This window comes from Doryrhamphus excisus, linkage group LG9 (assembly GCF_037039965.1).
Source record: "Doryrhamphus excisus strain RoL-2023G ecotype Guam linkage group LG9, RoL_Dexc_Guam_v1.1, whole genome shotgun sequence".
NCBI classification, from domain to species: Eukaryota; Metazoa; Chordata; class Actinopteri; order Syngnathiformes; family Syngnathidae; genus Doryrhamphus; species Doryrhamphus excisus.
Genome location: NC_136365.1, coordinates 437,821 through 458,137, shown reverse-complemented (window position 1 = coordinate 458,137; position 20,317 = coordinate 437,821). Strand labels below are relative to the sequence as shown.

The following is a 20,317-nucleotide window of genomic DNA, read 5'->3' as shown; positions in this document are numbered from 1 at the left end:
AGTTCATTACGCCACCCTGTGGTCAATAATGGTAGCGCAATTGTTTAAAAAATATAGGAAATATTTGGAAAGCTGTTACATGTGAAACACAGGAAGCGATCAAACTATTTTTTGCGAAATAAAGAAGAGCTAAAAGTGGATTAAATATTAAATGATTATTAAATAATACTCCTTTTCAGTCAACATGGGAAGTTGTAGAAGTGTAAACACGTGATGTACTTGCTAATACCGTCCAGCAGGGGGCAGGCTTTACCGTCATTGTTCGTGTCCCTCGGTCTCCAATGACCTTGCTGGATGAAGACACAACAGGCAGCCTTGACCGGCCTCAGTGGAAGTCCTATGACTTCCATTAGCATCACCAGGACACAACAAGGCGGCAGTGGAGGCAACACAAGACAAGGTAAGTTTTCACACATTAAAATGAAGTGTTGTGTGGTCAATGTTACTACCAAACTTATTCAGCCTGTATGCAACTTGAGTATTGTGTTTCAAAAGATCCTGTATAGTTAGCAGTAATGTATATATTGGTGTGTATATTTGGCATAGAAACGTTTTTTCATGTTTTTGTTGGCATATTTCCACTAGCTGCGTTTCTAAGCACTCGCAGTTTTGTCATTGTCATTATGTCTTTATGTTTCACTGATATTTCTGTCAAAAGTTGAGTCACACTATGTTTGACCGTCCTTGAACGCACCACAGTTGTGTGCTGTGAGATGCCAAAGTTTGTTTAGCTACAGAAGCACTCACTGACTCACAGTCAAACCGGCGTCAAAACTTGGAGTGAGGTGAACACAAGTTCAAATGCAATATCTACTTCTAGTATATTTAATAACAATCGTAAATAACAAAAAAAATTAAACTGTATTATGGAAAGCAGGAAGTGAACAAATGTAACAGTTAGTGATTGTGAAAGTACCAGATGGAGGGGTAGGATTTAATAAGCTGTGCTTCTTCCTACTCCTTTTGGACATGTGGAACTGGGAACTGATTATGGGATGCACTCAATTGGAATCTGATGCATGTTCAAATGAAATAAAAGCATTACCATTAATAATTCATATATCATAATATAATATATGGCAAGCAGTGTTGACTGCTTGTTGCCTTCTGTAGCCCATAAACATATGAGCCATGGTCTGCAGATGGCCCCTGCTCCGCACTTTGGGCACCCTTACTTTTTTGTCTTGTTGGTGGCGCTGTTTGATGGGCGAGCGATGGCGTCTGAGGGGGAGGGGGGCTGCTCTACAACAGTCAGTCCTAACGAGCAAGGTTTGTGGAGGTGCACATCTATGGAGCTATATTTGATTTAGCAAACTACTGTTGTGTGAGCGGGCACATTGCTGCGCTCGGTCACTCTCTCAATCGCAATGGGCAGGTTGGTGACCCCTACCGTAGAACAGTATGGGACTTGGAAAACATCCCATCTTGAGAAAGCTTCTACCGGCTGGAAAACGTTGAGTGAATTGTCATGTGAGACGGCGTCCTCTGCAGGATTCATACATTCATGCAGCACGCCTTTTTCCCCTGAAACATAGCACCATCAAACAGCATTCTACTGAAGTTAGCATAAAAAAGCACATTATTTATCATTTAAATAATCATTTCATAGAATATGTAAGGATGCCAATGCCTAACCGTGTGTTTTGTCAAAGGTTATATCTGGGAAATGAGTCGAGCTCTTCTATTTTTGCAGTTCTTTGCAAGCGTTTGTTCCATTCTGGTTCGGCAGAACATTTGTCATCTTCTTTGGAAAAGTACACTCAGTAACAAAAGGAGATGTTGCTCCACACAGAGGAAGCCATTGCTTCATCGATAAGTACGCATGCACACACACGCCCTTACGACAGGCACATCATTGTTGTCATGACGCAGTGTACCGTACGTCTTTGGCATGCATGGCATCCAAGCTCTGTGTGAGTAATAAGCAGGAATACAAAATGAACATAAAAAGGAATAGTCAATAAATTGTGAGGAGAAATTAAATGCTGTTTTAAAATAATTGCAACCAAATAAATGTAATATTAAAAATAAGTTAAATAAAAACAAATATATGTATATACATATGTATAATAAAATATAATTATATCAATAAATATATAATCAAAATACCTACTGTATATTGTATATCTATAAAATATTCAATAATAATAAAGTTAAATAATAATAATAATGCCATCAATTTTCTATGCCACTTATGTGTTGCTTGACCAATAACTTGTGATCTCCACTGTGTCTTGAATACGTTTGGAGCGTGACCAGCAGTGTTTGCTTGCCGCCTCACCGGCACCTGACCTTGGCTGGATGACGTCCCGTTTCCTAATCCCCCCCCCCTCCCCCTCCCCCTCCCTCCCGAGGCTTTATAGGCTGTAGCAAGCGCTGCTAAGTCAGATATCTGCTTACACTTGGACGCGTCACATCAGCCTCTGCTGCGCCACACTAATCTACTGATCGTACCCTCGGACGAAGAACAAGCATCTTGAGCACAGTCAACATCAGTGATGGAGACCATGGGTAGGATGCTTGTTGTTGTGTTTTAATGCTGGTCCATGTATTGTGTATTTAATGCTGCGTTACAACAGTTCAGTTGTATCGTTTTGAGCTGAATCACGTGATATTATAAGTCATGTTTTTGTATGGAAAATAGAACTTTCTTGGGTGCCTGGTGTTTCATGTTTGCCTGCACCGTAGAAATAGTTTTAGTAGGTCAACGCCAAATCAATATGACCCACTGTGGTTTAAAGGTTGGCAAGACTGCAAGGACAGCACGTTGTAGTAGGTCAAACTTCAACGCTAAAGACTACTAAAGTATACAGTGCATACAGGAAGTACTGCTTTTCTGAGGTTGCCCATTATGTTGTGTTCAGGTACGGGTGCTACAGTCCAGCTGGAGTGACATGCTAGTGTGTTATTAAAGGAGAGGAGATTAGCCACCGGCTAATTCATGGCAGATGCTGCTGTGCACCCCCACACACACATAACACACTGACTGCTGGAACTATGCCTTGAGTGGTTTATCGATTGCAATACTGCATGTGTGATAATATTTATACTTCATTTTTACTTCATGATTCATGTGGCCCAGGGCAGGAACTACCGTCAACCGGCGCTTCGAATTCTAAGACACAAAACATACATGACATATGTCATATGACATATGTCATATGACATATGTCCATGTGCTGGGTCGTCATTTATCTTAGCGCATTGACCATGATGGTGTTTTGTTTTTAAATCAGGTTATCCAATGGGTGGAGGAGCCACCCGGCTTTACAGCACCTTGACTCACACCCTCAGCAGTAGCCACCATGTCCCCCTCCCTCTGACCCACTTGGACCCCTACCAGCCTGCAGACACAAGCCTGAATCCTGATTTCTGCCAGGTGACTCCCTTGTCCTTGAACCAGCAACAACACGGGTACTTGTGTCGACTTAAATACTTTATCCTTTCACCTGGTCGCTCAGGAGCGGAACGGGTCCCCGGTGAGACCCCTCAGTCCCGAGGAGATCCTGCAGGAATGTGAGGAGGCCCTGAGAGACGGACCACCACGCTACCGCAGGACTTTCATTCCGCCCTGGAATGGTAGCGACGGGAGCGCCATCCGGGTGATGCAGTGGAACATTCTGGCACAAGGTAAGGGACAGCTGTCAGTCATCACGGCTGCGTCTCAAATGGGACACTTCAGTAAGGATACTGTCAACGCTGTGTACTTACTTTGTGTACTTACTTCCTCTGAAACGGACCAAGTATGTCCCAAGTATGACCACATGAGTGCCAATGTCACAAGTAAATAAAGTAAAGTAAAGTAAAGGCTAGTTTCCATTTTGGTCATGACGACTGCTTATGTTGACATAAGTCAGTCAGCCAGTCTAAGGGGTGTCAACATAAACATTACTGTATTATTTTTAGCCTGTTTCCTATTTTGTTATTAATACACGGGTATTGTGTGCGTGTAAATTCATTCATTCATTTTCTACCGCTTATCCTCACGAGGGTCGCAGGGGTGCTGGAGCCTATCCCAGCTGTCTTGGGGCGAGAGGCGGGGTGCACCCTGGACTGGTGGCCAGCCAATCCCAGGGCACATATAGACAAACAACCATTCACACTCACATTCATACCTATGGACCTATGGGGGGAACATGCAAACTCCACACAGAGATGGCCGAGGGCGGAATTGAACCCTGGTCTGCTAGCTGTGAGGTCTGCTAACCACTTGTTCGCCGTGCCGCTGAGTGTAAATGTAATTAAAAAAAAACCTGCCATGTGGTATTCTATCACTACGGTAGGTCGGTGCTAAAACAGGCTACCAAAAACTGCAATGTAAAAAATGGAGTACCAAACGGTCCGCAGATGTTTGTCTTCTGTTTTTTTTGTTTTGGAGGAATATGAGCACACAGGAATAATCATTCCCAGTCGTGCCTATTCCAAACATGATCAAGCTAGGAAAACTGCAGCACGTCCACTTCTAAGGATGCTAAACTGAGGAATTGATCTCTTTATCATCAGCGCTTGGTGAAGGACTTGACAGTTTTGTGCTGTGTCCCATGGAGGCCCTCCGCTGGTCCCGAAGGAAGCATCTCATCCTGGAGGAGATCCTCACCTACCGACCTCACATCCTGTGTTTACAGGAAGTGGACCACTACTTTGACACATTTCAGCCAGTTCTGGCCGGTTTGGGTTACGGAAGCAAGTTCTACCCTAAGCCCTGGTCTCCGTGTCTGAATGTCAAGGGCAACAACGGCCCCGATGGTTGTGCACTCTTTTTTGACGAGTCCCGCTTGGAGGTTTTGGACTGTGTGAGCTTCCAGCTCTCGGCCATGAAGATTCCGACCAATCAGGTGAGTAGAACCCTTCTGACGCCAGGATTCATGGATTGAAGCCTTAGTCTCACGCTGCCGTGTCTTCCCAGGTTGCTGTGGTGATGATGCTGCGTTGTCAAATCACAAAGAGGCGTCTGTGCGTCGCCGTCACCCACCTGAAGGCCCGTGCCGGCTGGGAGTGGCTTCGCAACGCCCAGGGTGCGGATCTCTTGCGTCAAGTCCAAAACGTGGTCCAGAAACATAGTCCCAGCTCCCCTGTCCCTCTCGTCATATGTGGGGACTTCAATGCTGTCCCGACTGAAGACGTGTACCACCACTTCCTCACATCTCCTCTTGGTTTGGACTCCGCCTATAAGAACCTCAGCAGAGACAATTTGACGGAGCCACGGTACACGACGTGGAAGATTCGCCCCACGGGGGAATGCTGCGCCACTCTGGACTACATTTGGTACACTCAGGACTCACTGAGAGTGGACGCCGTCTTGGACTTACCCTCAGAGGACGACATTGGTCCCAATAGGCTTCCATCCTTCAGCTACCCTTCAGACCACCTCTCACTGGTTTGTGACTTCAGTTTTAAGGAGACGAGGGGATGAATTGGATTCATATTATTTCTTATGGGAAAACCTGGCCAACGCCTTACAGTAAGGAACACAAAAATACAGTAGTTCACGAGGAACGAACCTACCAAACCCTAACCACTACTCATTAGTTCCTCAGTAACTGCTGTATTTTTGTGTACTTTACTGTAAAGTGAGACCAAAAATTGATTTCCTTTTTGGTTCCAATCTGACCTTCTGGAACGAATGAACGACGCTAACCAAGGTTCCATTGTATTTACTGACTCATGTATTCTATTTTTGGTAGTATTTATTTTGCAGCAGATTATGTTTTTATGTATGCAGGTCATATTTGACTGAAACCAAATGCATTGTGGCTGCTGACTAATAAACATTCTGATTTGTATTTGTACTGTTGCTACCATTTTATTGGAGCCACCAATAGAATATTAAACAGCTGCTACCTGGACGGGAAAACACAATTTACATATCAAGTTGTATTATAATATAAAAATGATAACAAATGTCTTACTTTGTTATAAAATGTTCTCAAATTTGCTCCAACTAAACAAATATATTGAAGAAAAAAACAGTGTACAAGTTTCAAATGTTTTATGCTCGAGTAAAATCTACTTTAATACACTTTGAAACAAGAGTACAACAAAATATAATATACTTCAAATGTTGAATATACAAACAGTTCAGTCTGAACACAAACTTCTGTATTTTCCCTCTTTAGATTAAAAAAAATGAAATGTGGGGCTAGCGCCAACATGACAAAAAATGACCTTTTCAAATGACCAGAGACTAAGACTGACATTGCATTCAGTATTTTGATACACTTTTGCAAAAAAATAAAATAAAATGATTAGGTTATATACATATTTGTTACATTAGAAAACAAATCCTATCAACATTCTGCAAAGGACAGCTAACTCAATGAGGCCTGCAGGCTTCCCTACAGATCTGTTAAAATTTTTATTTTGACAAGTTGAAATTTGTATTCTTGATTTAAAAAAAAAAAAAAAAAAAGACTTTTTATTCAGGAACTCAAAAGCTACAACGCAATACGACTTAACTTTCCTCACAGGTGGCAGCGTAGCTTGTGCATACATGATGGTGGTCTCTGTGGTAGGCGTGCCAAGCCGAGGCAGCACAGAAAGCTCACGTCAATTAGACCCCTCCCCCACCCCCCCATAATACTGTGCTTGGTAAAGTTAGGAAAACGACAAAGTCTAAACTTCAGCTCAGCTTACAGTTGAGACACCACATGAGGTGTCAGGCTGTAAGGCTGCTCTGTAAACCAGTAAATACATACATATATACACACATACATATTCAGTATATACATACAGTAATCTACACGCAGGCGTGCCTTTTGTAGGGATACACTTTGGAATCTTTTCATTTGATCACATTTATTGCAAGTATAAATGATCAATAACACTTTTAAAGCACGTGTGACGAGATGCTGCTGGATGCTGACCACTCGCAATGATACTTCTATTGCAGTGACTGCCACATTTTTTTTTTAAATACATGGAGGTTGCCTACAGCCACAGCTGTCAAGACCAATGTTTTTTTTTTAATTTGGCACAAATTAAAGAGACCCTGGCGGTTATTTGCTCGACCACGTAATTGTAATAAAATGAAACATTTTTTAAAGTGTATACCCACTTTTAGCACATCTGTATACATATACATGTATAACATATACTGTATATGTATGTACATGTATGTGTTTGAAACACACCCCCACTCTTTCAGACCCCCATGTAGCACCACACGTTTGAACAGTGACCGAAGTAAAAAAACTGCTGGTTGAATCCTTTGCGTTGGGTTAGCTTCCGCTGACTTTTCCAATTAGTTGTAGTGTGTCAGTGTTCATTTAAAAATGAGAGTATTGTTTGATCCGGGCAGATTGGTAGCGGATTGGTAGCGGATCTGGGCTGGTCCCATTCAAGTCTGTCTTCCAGGCTATGTGGAAGAAGTTTTAGACTACAAAAACCAAGTCTGTCAAACTGCTGCTGGTATCAAGAATAACAACATGATTTTTGAATGATTGGCAGATCAACATTCGGGATCTTCAGTCTTTATTGTGGCGGGTGTTTCCAGTTTGCTTCGCGCATCAGGGTCCCTTTGGGCTTGGGCCAGGTTCTGTTGGACCGCCACCGCCATTTGAACAGCTTGTACCTGAACACCGACGGCCTTCGCCTTGTCGCCTCCCACCACCAGCTCAGAGCCGTTAAAAACGCCCTCAATGATGCGAGGCTGTGATGCCGCGGCCCGATTGGCCGTCGACACGGTGACTGCCCCGCTGCTGGCGCTCCCAGACACAACCAGAGTCTGCGCTTGGGCCTGAGTCGGCACGGACAGTCTCATCACCTGCGCTCCCGAGGCCATGCTGACCGGAGTGAGGGTCTGGACCGTCAGGGGGCTTCCGAGGAGGCCGACGCCGGACTTGGCGTCTGCGGGGGTCTGAAGCTGACACTGAGCCAATTGATGGGCGGGGATTGTGATGATCTTGGCCAGCTGGACCGTGATCTTCTCTCCGTTCTCCGCTGTGGCCGGGACCATGGTGGGGATGGTCTGGATGACAACCTAGAGCCAAATATGAGGTGAGAGGAATTCATGGCCCTGGCATGCTTACATTTGTTGGTCTGTGGTCCTCTCAAAGTCAACTGTCATAAAACCATCCTTTTAGGGGTTCTCTGGCAAACACACCTTCTGTTGGGAGTTGGTGCCTCCAGCAGCGGTGCTGGACAGAAGGGCGGCATGACCGGCTGCTCCTGTTCGTACTGCTGGCTGCTGCAGAGCAACCGTAGAAATCTTTTGCCCTAACGAAGTCATGACGACCGGCACCTGCATGGCGACCCGCACCGTCCTGCAAACCAGATGACAAACCTTAATACTCGAGTACCGATGACAAGGGTGACCTTTTCCGAAGTTCTCACCTGGGTCCCGAAGCGCTGGAAACGACTGCCGCCTGCTGATTCCTGCCGTCTCCCGATGCGGTCCGTGAGGCGCTGACCGGCACCGTCTTGGTGCAGACGGCGGCAGACGACTGAACCAAGCTGCCTCGGTTCCCGCCTCGCAGGATGTTGGGCTTTCTGGGGGACAGGTCGGATGCCTTGAGCAGCACATCCGACGGCTGTGGGATGCGCTCGTAGGACGCGGTGGTCTCCATTGGGTCATCGGCGGTGGACATGTCTGCCTTGTCCTCGTCAATTATGACTATGTTTTTGGGCATTTCTTTGAACTGATAGACCAGCCGTTGGCCCTCAACTTTAGCCAGGATGCCACGTTGGTAGTAATATCTGGAACACACACAAGAAGTGTTGGGATAAAAGTGGAAACTCCAACTTCCAATGGCAATTCATTTAAAGTACTGTTCACCTTAGCGGTTAGCTTACCCATTAGAGGTACAAATGAACAAATGTTGTTAAAATGTCGTCTTCTCGTGTTAATGATGCCAAAGTTTCAGATAATGACATTTGCGCATTCGGAAGTGAGTTCTAAATAAAGCTTTGTGACGTCAATACCATCCGGACTTCCTTATATGGGCATGCCCAGATACGCTGTATTTGGGTCTAACAAGCATCAGGCAGAAGTGATTGGACTTGCTGATTTCTGGCTAGCAAGAGAAAAGTATCTTTCTTATCTGTCAATAGCATTCAGCACGGGACTGTTTTGTGAACATGGGCCAATATGAAGCTGGGCTTCCCAAACGGCGGCTGAAGCCCAACATTCCAATGTTAACAACTGATCTGTGTCCTGTGTCCTAAGTTTATTGTGTGCATGTAATGGAACAAAAGTGGTTGTCTGTGTAGCATTATAGAGTGTGCATACATGGAGCAGAGTGAGTGCACATTACATGCATGCTCAGATATGTGGATTTGCCAGTTGCCTTATTTCAGCGTGTCTAATAGTTTTTTTTAACACTGGTAGTTCGGCCAAAACGTGTAATGACCACATTCCCACCACATTTATTATCAACTCCTATACCAACAACAGAGAAAGTGGGGTTCGGACGTCCTGTAGAGCCTATGAGAGTGTGACCAACCACAGCAGAGTGGGCGGACTAAATTAAACCATTTGGTGGGAATCAGGAAATCCAGCTGGAATTGTGGAAAAGCTAGAAAGCTTTCTCTGCGGGTTATTGAGTGTAGCGGCTCTATAGGAGTCCACAACTCAATACAAACTGCCCCATTTAATGTAGCAAATGAATGAAGCGCCTCCCCCAATCCAATTTGTTTGTTTCTCCAAAAGGTACAGAAAAACACATCAGGGCAGGTACGTGGGTTCCTTACCTCAGAGCCCGTCCCATGGTCTCGTAGTTCATGTCTGGCTTGTTCTTGTGTTTTCCCCACAGCTTTGACACGGCCTTTGAGTCCACCAGCTTAAAGATGCCCTTCTCCCTCTGGGTCCACTTGATGTACCTAGGACAGGTGTTCTTGTCCTGCAGGAGGTCCAACAGGAACTCCCATAAGTAGATGGTGCTCCCTGCTGGAAATCACAAGTCAAATATGAGTGTGTGTGGTCTACTGTAGACTTGATTGCATGCTCATCGACAGGGGTCTACCTTTCCCCTCTCTGGTTTTCTTCCTGATGCCAATATCGGCTGAGTAAGAGGACTGGTTTGGTTTTAATTTCCGTCCAGCTGGAGAGAAAAAATACATGAAAGAAGTCAATAATATGCCTTTATGATTCTGATATCTTTCACTTCTTTCAGTGTTTTCCTGATTTCAGAGTTGCCACTGAGGATCTTTTGATCCGCATATAAAATCTAAAATCATTCAATCCCTCAGTAAATGTCGACCACCCAATTTGCAGTGTTTCATAATCACAGTAAAAAAGCCAGATCTAACAATCACACTTGGTCAGATTTTAAAAAGATATATACATATTAGGTGCACGCATCACCTCCACTGCCAGAATAAATGTGGAGGAGCTATTGAATTGATGAAATTACACTCTTTTGACTTTGTGGATTATTTTTAAAATACAGTCATCCTTCGTTTACAGTGGTTAATTGGTACCAGACCTGACCAGATTAAGTGAACAAAAGCGAATTACAATTTTCCCCCACTCGGGGACATCTTATCTTATGAATTTAATATAAGAATATTCATTGGCTATACCGCATTGCATCTCTTGAGACAGACACAAGTTGGCAAGCTAATCCTAATCGTATTTCTTCTGCTCCCCACGCCCTACCACCATGTCCGACATGCCATAGTTGACTTTGGTGTTAAGGTAATGAAAATAATGTCTCAATATGTTGTCATTGCTGCCACCTTGTGACCAGAATACACATTTCATTTCAATAAATATTGAGGAGACCATAGACTGCCATGAAACAGCAATCATTTAATGTCTTAAGGGAAATATATATATAAATACATAGCGATATAGCATTAATTGAATGGTGACATTGCGAGGCCGACTGCATTGTAATTGTTTTCTGTAGTAAAAATGTGTGAAATGACTAAGCTACGTGCATGCTTGTGTGCAGTGCCACTTGTTTGTGTCCCCCGAAGCTGTTAACAATGGGGTAACATAAAAAAAAAGATCACTTTTCATCTACCTCTCCTCTTTTTGACAGGCTCATGGCTACGTTCTGGCTCCGGCTCCTCTAACAGGGTTCCTATGTCTTCATCATCATCTTCATCTTCGTCATCATCCCCGCAGCAGTCCTCTGTCGAGATCTCCACCTCAGTCTCTGCAATGTCAGGACGCATGGCGGCATGGAGAAAGTCTGGCGTTGCTACGTACGGTGGGACAAAAGCTTCTAGATAGTGGAGGGACAAAGGGATGGAGTTGAATTTGATATTTTTATATCCCAATAAATGTTTGATTGATTTCTGATTTTTTTGGTCATCTTGTTGCCTGCAAGTAAATTTGATGTAATAAGACATCAAAATCCAGGGTAGGATCACTATCAAGTCAAAATAAAAGGAACTTTCACTGTAACTTTACCTGGGCTGCAGTCTTCTCTGACACTGGATGGTGAGTCCATGTGGAGGAGAGCCTCTGCAGCCTCAATGGTCTTGTCAGAGCAGTGCACATTGGCACTTTGGACAGAAGCCTCCACTGCAGAACACAAACAGCAACAAAACTATTAGAAAAAGACATTTAGTCTGCACTATTGAGAAAGTAGGGTACTAAGGATGAATAGCAAGGATGGTTCGCATATCAGTATTGATACTAGGAATGTGAAATTAACATTTCAGTTCTCCCCTAAATTAAATATTTTCATTTTCCTGTTTTGACACGATAATGTTGAAATGTGGAGTCTTACAGTGCTATTTTGTACACACTAATAAAATGTCAAATATTACTCATATTTTATCATGATATCTCTGATATTCAATGACAAAGCCTTTGCCTTACTTCTGGTGGCTAATAAAATAATTTTGTGTAGAACCCAAGTTAATACTGCCAAGTTGAACAGCACTGAATAGAAAATCACTGTCTATGCAACATTACTACGACCAACAGAAATAACCTCTTTGGTTCTCAAATTTTAAGCGGAGGAAAGCAGCCAACCAGGTATATCAATGTCAACTGTATAAGACCAAAATTTGCAGTATTTCCCATCCTGTCTTGGAACAGCAAGACACTTGATGCAAGGTTTTCATTGTTGTTGTAGTTTTTTTTTTAATAAATGGCATCCTTAAGTGATTCCTACTTTTGGTTTTCTGCAGAAACGTGGTTGTTGGGATTGATGCTTTACCAACAAAGTTTGCATGATTGCAATGTGGACAGGTGCATGTTTTGAGTTTCACCACTCATTAAATCTGGAGGATAAGCAGTATGGAAAATGAATAAACCATGTGTATTTAAAAGATATAAAATAACACTTATACCCTCCCTAACATCCGTAATTACAGCAACAAAAATTCAGAAACGCAGTTATTGTTACTATCCATCAGTTAAGAAGGCATGGTGTTAAAAATAACCATTGTTTAAATAAATACAAGGGATTTCTGCAAGGAACATGCATGTTGTAGCTGGGCTCCTGAGAAAAAACTTCCAGCACCTGCTGTTGCCAATCAATGGTGGGAAACACGAGAGCATGTTACAGCCAGCGCTCTCCATGTTTGGGTATTTCACTGAAGCAATAGGTACTGCATAGGGCTATCTTTAGATTGACACTCATTCGTCCAACTGAAAAACAAATAGGACACTGATAGTTGTGCGTGACATGGTCAAATGCAGTCCAACAACATGCTGCGACATCAAACCAAAGATTTTGAGCTTCCATGTGACCTACTAAATAATTAGTTGCTCTTTGTTTCATTACATGTGGCAAGGTTTGTAGTTTTTAAAAAAACTCCCGATATCTATCAATTGGCATAAAATGTACAAGTAATAGACAAAAAGTATTTTATGAGCAAAGACAGTTATAATAAACGTGATTGCTACGTCACGGCGCTCAAAATAGCAGCACTGTGACAAAAAGTAGTGCAGCCTGTGATAACTTCCGTGTTTACACTCCTAAACGTTTCCCTCCAGTTCTCTTCAAATGCGCAAAGAAGTCCCACTGATACCCAACACCCACCACACCCGCTATTGGCTAAAAATTCAGGGGCAGAGCCGCCCCCTAGTGACGCTTTTATTCCAGGCGAATGCCATTTGCCAATAGGCGTGTCAATCAAATTGCACACTCCTCCCCTTAGACAACGCTTCCGCCATCAAAATAGGAATTAATAAGGTTGACAAATTCGACAAACGACGACGAATTTGACGCCATTCGCGCACACAATAAAACTTTGAACGTAAGTTTCGAGCAGTTTGAACAGCACCAAAACGTACAGTCGCACTTAACACCGAACTAAAAGAAGGAAGGCGACAAGGCCAACCCACGCTGAGACCACACGCTATTCAACACGATAACGGAAACAATAGAAACATTCAAACATCCGCCAAAATAAAAAAAATACATTTCCACCTCCTCGTCAACACAAAATAATGGTATGATTGAACAAATGCAACCACCGTACCACAAAAATGTTTGAAATGTTGGGAACCGATGAGCGCATTAACGCCACAAACACACTCTTCAAAAGTCACATGCCGCAAAATAAAAAAAATAAACATTATAGAGTCTCGATCTTTCAAAATAAGCAAACGTGTGTTCAAACATGCCAAGTTTTAAGCATTAAGACTAAAACCACATGTCCTTGCAGTCAGACAGCGTGGCAAAGACGCAGGAAAGACAACACTTGTGCACTTCCTGGTTTTCCTGAGCCGACACCCGTTATTCTACCACACACAGTCACGCTAACCTACAAGTCTCACATGCAAAATCTCCGGCCTTCAGTTAAATGACTAATCGTGCAGATTGCTCTGAGCTGCGTGACGTTTTTCCCTCTAAAGTGCTTGGAGAAGTCGTTAGCAAAGCCGCGCAGGTTGCTAGCAAGGTGATCACTTCCTGATAGTCCTCCATTACTCCTCTGCGGAGTGAGCGACCGCGGTCTACGCGAACAACCCAAGCCTTGCGTTCACCGTAACTCGCGGAACGGGCTAAATGAGTACAAAACGATACATTACCGGCTTTAATGAGTAGATCGAGCTGATTTGCATGTGCCTCATGTTGCGAAGTCGCCATGTTTCCCCTTGCTGAAGATTTCACATTGACTTCTCACTCAATTGTATGGGAAGCAACTATCTCAAATCACTCCGCTGCTCAGAGGAAATTGTCAAATTCAAATGGGGACACGTTACGACGCCAGCGAGGTATTCATCCGCGGCAGACACAGGAAATCCTTCCGTTGCCCTCCCTTTACTTGAGTGGCCAAGACGTCAGCTGAAGCGGTAGTGACGTCATATTTAACCTCATCGTGCAAAAATGCAATTTGAACTTTGACATTACTCTTAAAACGCTGTTTTTTGTTGATAAAAAAATTAGTGCATTTCCAGCCGGTTCCAGGTATTTTTATTGGCCCTACAAATAAAATGAAACAAGAAAACCAAACAATGTGCAACTGTTTACTCTGCATGCTGTGCTGCTATTGCCACTGCTTTTAGACCACATATGGTGTTGCCGCTATCGGAACCTTCATTTCCCTGAAGGCACATGGCCAAGAGGTCAATAAAGTTCTATCTACTCTAATCTAATCTAAAAAAAACAACAACAACAACAGCAAAAGGCACAAAGTAATTATGTATGTAACTTCTTTGCATCTTTACAGTACATTTGATTTGATTACAAAATATAAAAATGGCCACCAAATCCTTTGATTTGTCAGTATACACCCCTAATTTATAATTTGTACATAGAAGCTGAAATACCATTTTACCAAACATATTTCAAGAATACCCGTTGTCCACTAACAAGAATGATGAATGACCACGAAAGCAAGCTGCAGTCCCTTTCAGATTTATGACACCTGCACATAACTTGCAGTCTCTTAAGAGTCATAATTGAATTTAAATAATGGAGTGAAGGTTTAGTTAAAAAAGAAGCCATTATTGTGCACCTTGTCCACAAGATGGCAGTGCATATCTGCAGTAAATAACCGACTAAATGAATGACTTGAACGTTTCAGACCATCAAACGAATTTAAAAAATTGTCAATTACAGCACAACTGAACAGAAAAAGCAGTTTGAAAACAAAACTTTTTATTATTAAGGGGGGGAAATGAAAGAAAGTCATTGAGATCTATCAGTCTGGAAAAGGTTATAAAGCCATTTCTAAAGATTTCTGATTAACCACAAATGGTTAACCTTCCCAGGAGTGGGGGCCAACCAAAATGACCCCAAGAGAGCAGCAACGACACATCCAAGACCCCACAACAACATCCAAAGAACTGCAGGCCTCACTTGCCTCAGTTCAGGTCAGTGTTCATGACTGGGACTAACACTGGGCAAAAATGACTTGAATGGCAGAGTTCCCAAGCAAAAACCACGGCTGAACAAAAAGAACATTAAATCTCATTTCAAATTTATCCCAAAACATCTTGCTGATCCTCAGGACCTTTGGGAAAATACTATTCTGACGTAAAAAGCAATGCTGCATTTCATAAAAAGAACATCACACCAACAATAAAATATGGGGGTGCTAGTGTGATGGTCTAGGGCTGTTTTGCTTCAGGACCTGGAAGACTTGCTGTGATAAATGGAACCATGATTTCTGCCCTCTACCAAACAATGCTGAAGGAGAATGTCCGGTCATGACCGTTCGTGACCTCAAGTCAAAGAACCAAGTTGGCTTCTGCAGCAGGACAATGATCCAAAACACACCAAGAAGTCCAAATCTGAGTGGCTGAAGAAAAACAAAATGAATGAATTGGAGTGGCCTGGTCAGAGTCCTGACTTGAATCCTATTGAGTAGACCACAATTCCACGCTGTAAGAGATTCACTGCAAGTTATCACAAACACTTGATTGCAGTTGTTCCTGCCAAGGGTGGCCAAACCAGTAATTAGGTTTCGGGGGAAATCTCTTTTTCACACTGGGCCATGTAGGTTTGAATTTTTCTCCTCCCTTAATAAAAAGTCATTCAAACCTGCATTTTGTGTTCAGCTGTGTTGAGATTGACTCATATTTACATTTGTTTGATGATCTGAAACATAAAGTGTGACAAACCTTCCAAATCTGGAAGGTGGCAAATTGTGCACCCACTAAAAGTCATTTCCACCAGAAAAATGAAAGGATGCTGGGGTCACTTTTATATTTGCCACCTTGGTGTTTATAAAACAGGTTAAAATCAATCCCTTATAGGTCAAGATACGCAAAGCAGTTAAATACACATTGAATGGATAACAATATAGTATTTTTTGAATTTTTGAAAATATTTTCATTCATCAATATATTTTAATTATCCAAAAACTAAGCTAAACACAAATGTACATAAAATTGCATTTAAGTAAAGAAATTTGTGTTTAGTCTTGTTGGCAATAAATCTTATAACCTTATAGTTTATTAACCTTTTAAAAACGTTGCCACACTTGTAAGAAACATTTGTAAGATATACCAGTTATTAATAGTCATTCTAACGTGCTGTTTAAAAAGAAACGTCTCACCTGCCCCCTTTTCTGACTCCACATCCTGCTCATTTCCAACTTCCTGGATGGCGTTGGCTTCGTCATCGTACAACACCGCCTCAGCTAAGCCAGCAGCAGGTACCTCCTCCACAATGATGGCTGGAAAGTTTTCATCCTCTCTTCCATGCTGCGCCTCTTCATAGGCGTCCTCAACTTCACCCTCGTCCTCCACTAGTCCCTCTTGTTCTAGGTCCACATCACACTCACCCTCCTGCTGGGACATGGATGTGAGCACATGGGAGCCCCAGGAAGTGAATGTTGATGTTTATATTGTTCTGCACAACCAACCTGGTGGGGGTCTTCCACAGCTGTGACATACTCCACCACAGTCCCACCAGAGTCAACTAGAACCACTGAGGTCATGACTCATTCCTCGGCGATGAGCAGTCATGTGACTCCCCACTGCTTCCACCGCTGTCGTTAAAGGCGGGCCCTGGAAAGGGAAGACACAACAAATGACGGACAAACGATGACAAATGAATTGCTGTGTGTAAAACCTGCAATAACAGACAAAAAGCATCAGTGGCGGTTCAAAGCCAAAGTCTCCTTTTACTGCAGAAGGTGTCTCAGCCTCTGGAAGATTTGAGTGACAAGTAAATTATGTTTTTAAGTTCGGTTTCTGCTTGTATAGTTGACACGCCATGTTTCATTGCCTGAAACACTTCTGTGAGGACCGCATGAGAAAAGAAAAAAAAGGGCTGTGAGGCCTTCCCATTATTTGCTTAGTGAGCTGAACTAACGAGTTGTTAACATCTTGTCTGACGCCACGCGTGACGGTGGGAACTCCAAATTTGTAACTGCCACTGCTGTTCTAAACATGACACTGCAAGCTTTTAGTGACTTGGTCATTTACTACACTCATCCACTGTTGCAAGACTAACAGTTTGGGAGAAAAGGTACTGTTGATGGGTGCTGTAGTGTATGTACTTGCTTCTTTTCCTTTACATTGACAGCAGTAAATTGATCCTTCAATCATACTGTGTTATGTCCTCACACCCCTACTATATAAAATATTTGTATATTATGTACAGGGACACACAAAACAAACACATGGACAGATGGATAAGAGACCAGTAATTCTGGCTGGACTTGCAGGTTGCATTGATTCAAGTATTATAGAACCTGCTTGACAACTGCGAGCACGAGGCTGCTATAGACTGGGGGGGGGGTCAGTCCAAACAGAAGGAAGGCCATGTTTTCACCATTGGAATTGGACACAATTATTCATCTCCACACTGTATTCTTACTCACTGTTAGAAAAAATGACCGTATGAGTCCAGAAGTAGCCACACTACCCTCAGTTAACTTCTATGTACGTTGCTATATTGTTTGCTTCGTCAGCAAAAAAAAAAGACAGCTCACCAGTCCAGCCAAGGCATGCTGACACTCAATCAATCTTGATAACAAAAGAACAAAGCTGTACAGAAATTGAAAGCAGGCCTTCACATGTACTTACAAACCAGATCAGGACATCCTGCGTATCGTTCTCTCTTGTGTCCTTCCCAGAATGTGTGTGAATCTCCCGACCTTCCTGTGTCTGCCACCCATCCTTCCATCTCCACACATTTCAAGTGCTGAGTCCAGGAGCTGCTCACTACTCCTCGCAGCCCTGTCCCTCACTCCTCGCAGCCCTGCCCCGCATCACATGACAGGGGTGGAACCAGCACACACGGACACACACACACCGTCACATGATTTTTCAACAACAGTCTTTTTGTCGCAACTTGCTCCGCCATCTGGAAGAGACACAACGCCCTGCCTTGTGCCCTGCCTTGTGCCCTGCCATGCCCTGCCGTGCCCTCGGCTGACGCTCACACAAAGATGACACAGCGAGCAAACACAAATAGTCCATCAAGTCAGGCCATTCGTTTTTGAAGACACTCAGTTCATCATCACAAAATATATTGCACTATACTGACCTTTAACAGGGACTAATCCTATACAACAGCGCCCAACATTATGGGACTCAATCATGTCAGCTGAAAGGGATGGTGACATAAAACCTGTTGGTTATATCAAAGTATTTCTTTAGCTTTGGACTTTAAACTACAGTCAAACTGTGTTTTTTGTACACCCTAGTATGTGTGGAAAAATGTTGCCAAAATTCTGTTATGGTTTTTGCACACAACAAACTAGTTCGTTTGCCCTGTACTGTACAGTATAATTCCGCAAACTCCAGAGCTCAACCAAAGCACCCTGTACGTTCCACAGCATTTTTTTATTGAGTGGAGCTGCTAAATAACCCACCATGGGGGCAAAGAAAGTCAGTAAACCGAAAGCAATAGACAGCTAAATAACCCACAATGGGGGCAAAGAAAGTAAGTAAACAAGCAGTAAACTGATAAATAACCCACCATGGGGCCAAAGAAAGTAAGTAAACTGAAAGCAGTCAACTGATAAATAACCCACCATGGTGGCAAAGAAAGTATGTAAATGACAACAGACTCCAACAATGACGAGACAACCGGCATGATTAATGGCGAAACTGACACGAACACGGAGGAAGCACCGGGCGAGTTACACACCATAAGTTGATGGACTACCCAACGACGACGGACTCCAACAATGATGAGTTAGAATCGGCTTGTTTGATGGCAAAATTCACATGAACATATACTGTAAAGTGCATCAATGAGATATGATATTAGTTGTACTAGTTTAGATTTATCATATGGTTAATTACAATGAAATAAACAATAAACAGCCCCATCAAAACGCGGAATATGCAAGTAATATGTGAAATATGCAGGTAATATTCAAGTGGAATTTGAAATATGCAAGTAATATGTGAAATGTTCAGGTAATGTGTGCAATATCCAAGTAATATGCGAACTATTTCCAGTAACATATGAAATATGCAACTAATATGCGACATATGAAGAAGACACAGAAGCAATGTTGGCTGGCTAACGGTAGCTTGTTCGCTAGCTTAGTGTTAGCATCGAGCTGTCATAACTGAGTAATAAAGCTCACCTACCGTCAAAAATGTCCACTCTTTGCTTCTCTTCTTGGGATAGTGAACTTTTACAGCAACAACTGGACGTTCACCTGGCAGCCATTAGGCGTTTGCTGAATTTGCGTGTGTAAGTCTATGTGTTTGTTGATGTTTGTGTAGCTAGTAGCTCCAGTCTGCTAACGCCAAGCTTGCCTTGCTAGCCGCGTCACCCTCGGCTTCCGTAGCTGTGAAAGAGAACGGTGTGGAAAGTTGAACAGTAACAGGGTGCAAAAAAACAGTCACCGTGGTGTTTTTCCACTAACGGACACGGTGTTATTGGTTTGATTGATTGAGTGATACACAACGACAAGCGCGTTTGCGTCGTTTGTTTTGATTCGTAGCAAATACTACAAATACGGTGGCCGACAGGAGCCAAATCGCAGTAGCAGAAGCGATGCATTTGTTTTGAAATGCTCAAGAAAACATTGCAAACGCCAAACCAAGCATAAGAACGTTTAAATTATTTTAAAAATTGTTACGGATGTATTATTTATTTTATAAAATGATTACATTTTATAAAATTAAAATGTAAATTTTTATTTTTTAGATAAGCTATGTATATTATATATCCAGGCTTTAGGGACACAGTGTATGTAGAACTACACATTGAGCAATACTATCTAACCATTTTCCATTTTCTATGCGGCTTTATTCTCACAAGGATATGCTGGAGCCTATCCCACTTGACTTCAGGCAAGAGGCGGGGTACAGCCTGGACTGGTCACGAGTCAATCATACAGCAATATTATTTATTCTTTATTTGAGTACATTTTCATACATCCATAACTAGCACAGTGTATGTGTGTCCATCACGCGTTCTAGTTCAGTGCAACTTTATTTAGTAAGCTTGTTCCAATGACTCCACCAACTCATGTATCCAACAACTACCAGTTC

At 42.7% G+C, this 20,317-nt stretch overlaps 2 protein-coding genes across 10 annotated transcripts; one reads left to right on the top strand and one right to left on the bottom strand.

Annotated features, from left to right (window-relative positions):
- Positions 1 to 307: 307 nt before the first annotated feature.
- On the top strand, positions 308 to 5,871 carry LOC131126264 (nocturnin-like). 2 transcript variants are annotated; one of them, XM_058068620.2, is made up of 5 exons: positions 308 to 400; positions 3,237 to 3,379; positions 3,462 to 3,630; positions 4,504 to 4,835; positions 4,907 to 5,871. In XM_058068620.2, the coding sequence occupies exons 1-5, from the start codon at positions 340 to 342 to the stop codon at positions 5,411 to 5,413; spliced, it is 1,212 nt and encodes a 403-aa protein (XP_057924603.2). In that variant the 5' UTR covers positions 308 to 339; the 3' UTR covers positions 5,414 to 5,871. The 2 variants fall into 2 exon arrangements, with proteins under 2 accessions (XP_057924603.2, XP_057924596.2); XM_058068613.2 differs by lacking the exon at positions 308 to 400 and adding an exon at positions 2,365 to 2,511.
- A 521-nt stretch (positions 5,872 to 6,392) lies between these two features.
- elf2b (E74-like factor 2b (ets domain transcription factor)) lies at positions 6,393 to 19,776 on the bottom strand. 8 transcript variants are annotated; one of them, XM_058068555.2, is made up of 10 exons: positions 19,406 to 19,776; positions 16,717 to 16,861; positions 16,408 to 16,639; positions 11,357 to 11,470; positions 10,965 to 11,168; positions 9,960 to 10,037; positions 9,688 to 9,880; positions 8,332 to 8,694; positions 8,102 to 8,261; positions 6,393 to 7,978 (listed from the first exon to the last, which is right to left on the bottom strand). In XM_058068555.2, the coding sequence occupies exons 2-10, from the start codon at positions 16,789 to 16,791 to the stop codon at positions 7,448 to 7,450; spliced, it is 1,950 nt and encodes a 649-aa protein (XP_057924538.2). In that variant the 5' UTR covers positions 16,792 to 16,861; positions 19,406 to 19,776; the 3' UTR covers positions 6,393 to 7,447. The 8 variants fall into 8 exon arrangements, with proteins under 8 accessions (XP_057924538.2, XP_057924529.2, XP_057924521.2 ...); XM_058068546.2 differs by having other exon boundaries at positions 16,408 to 16,642; positions 19,406 to 19,775; XM_058068538.2 differs by having other exon boundaries at positions 9,688 to 9,883; positions 19,406 to 19,774.
- Positions 19,777 to 20,317: the final 541 nt, after the last annotated feature.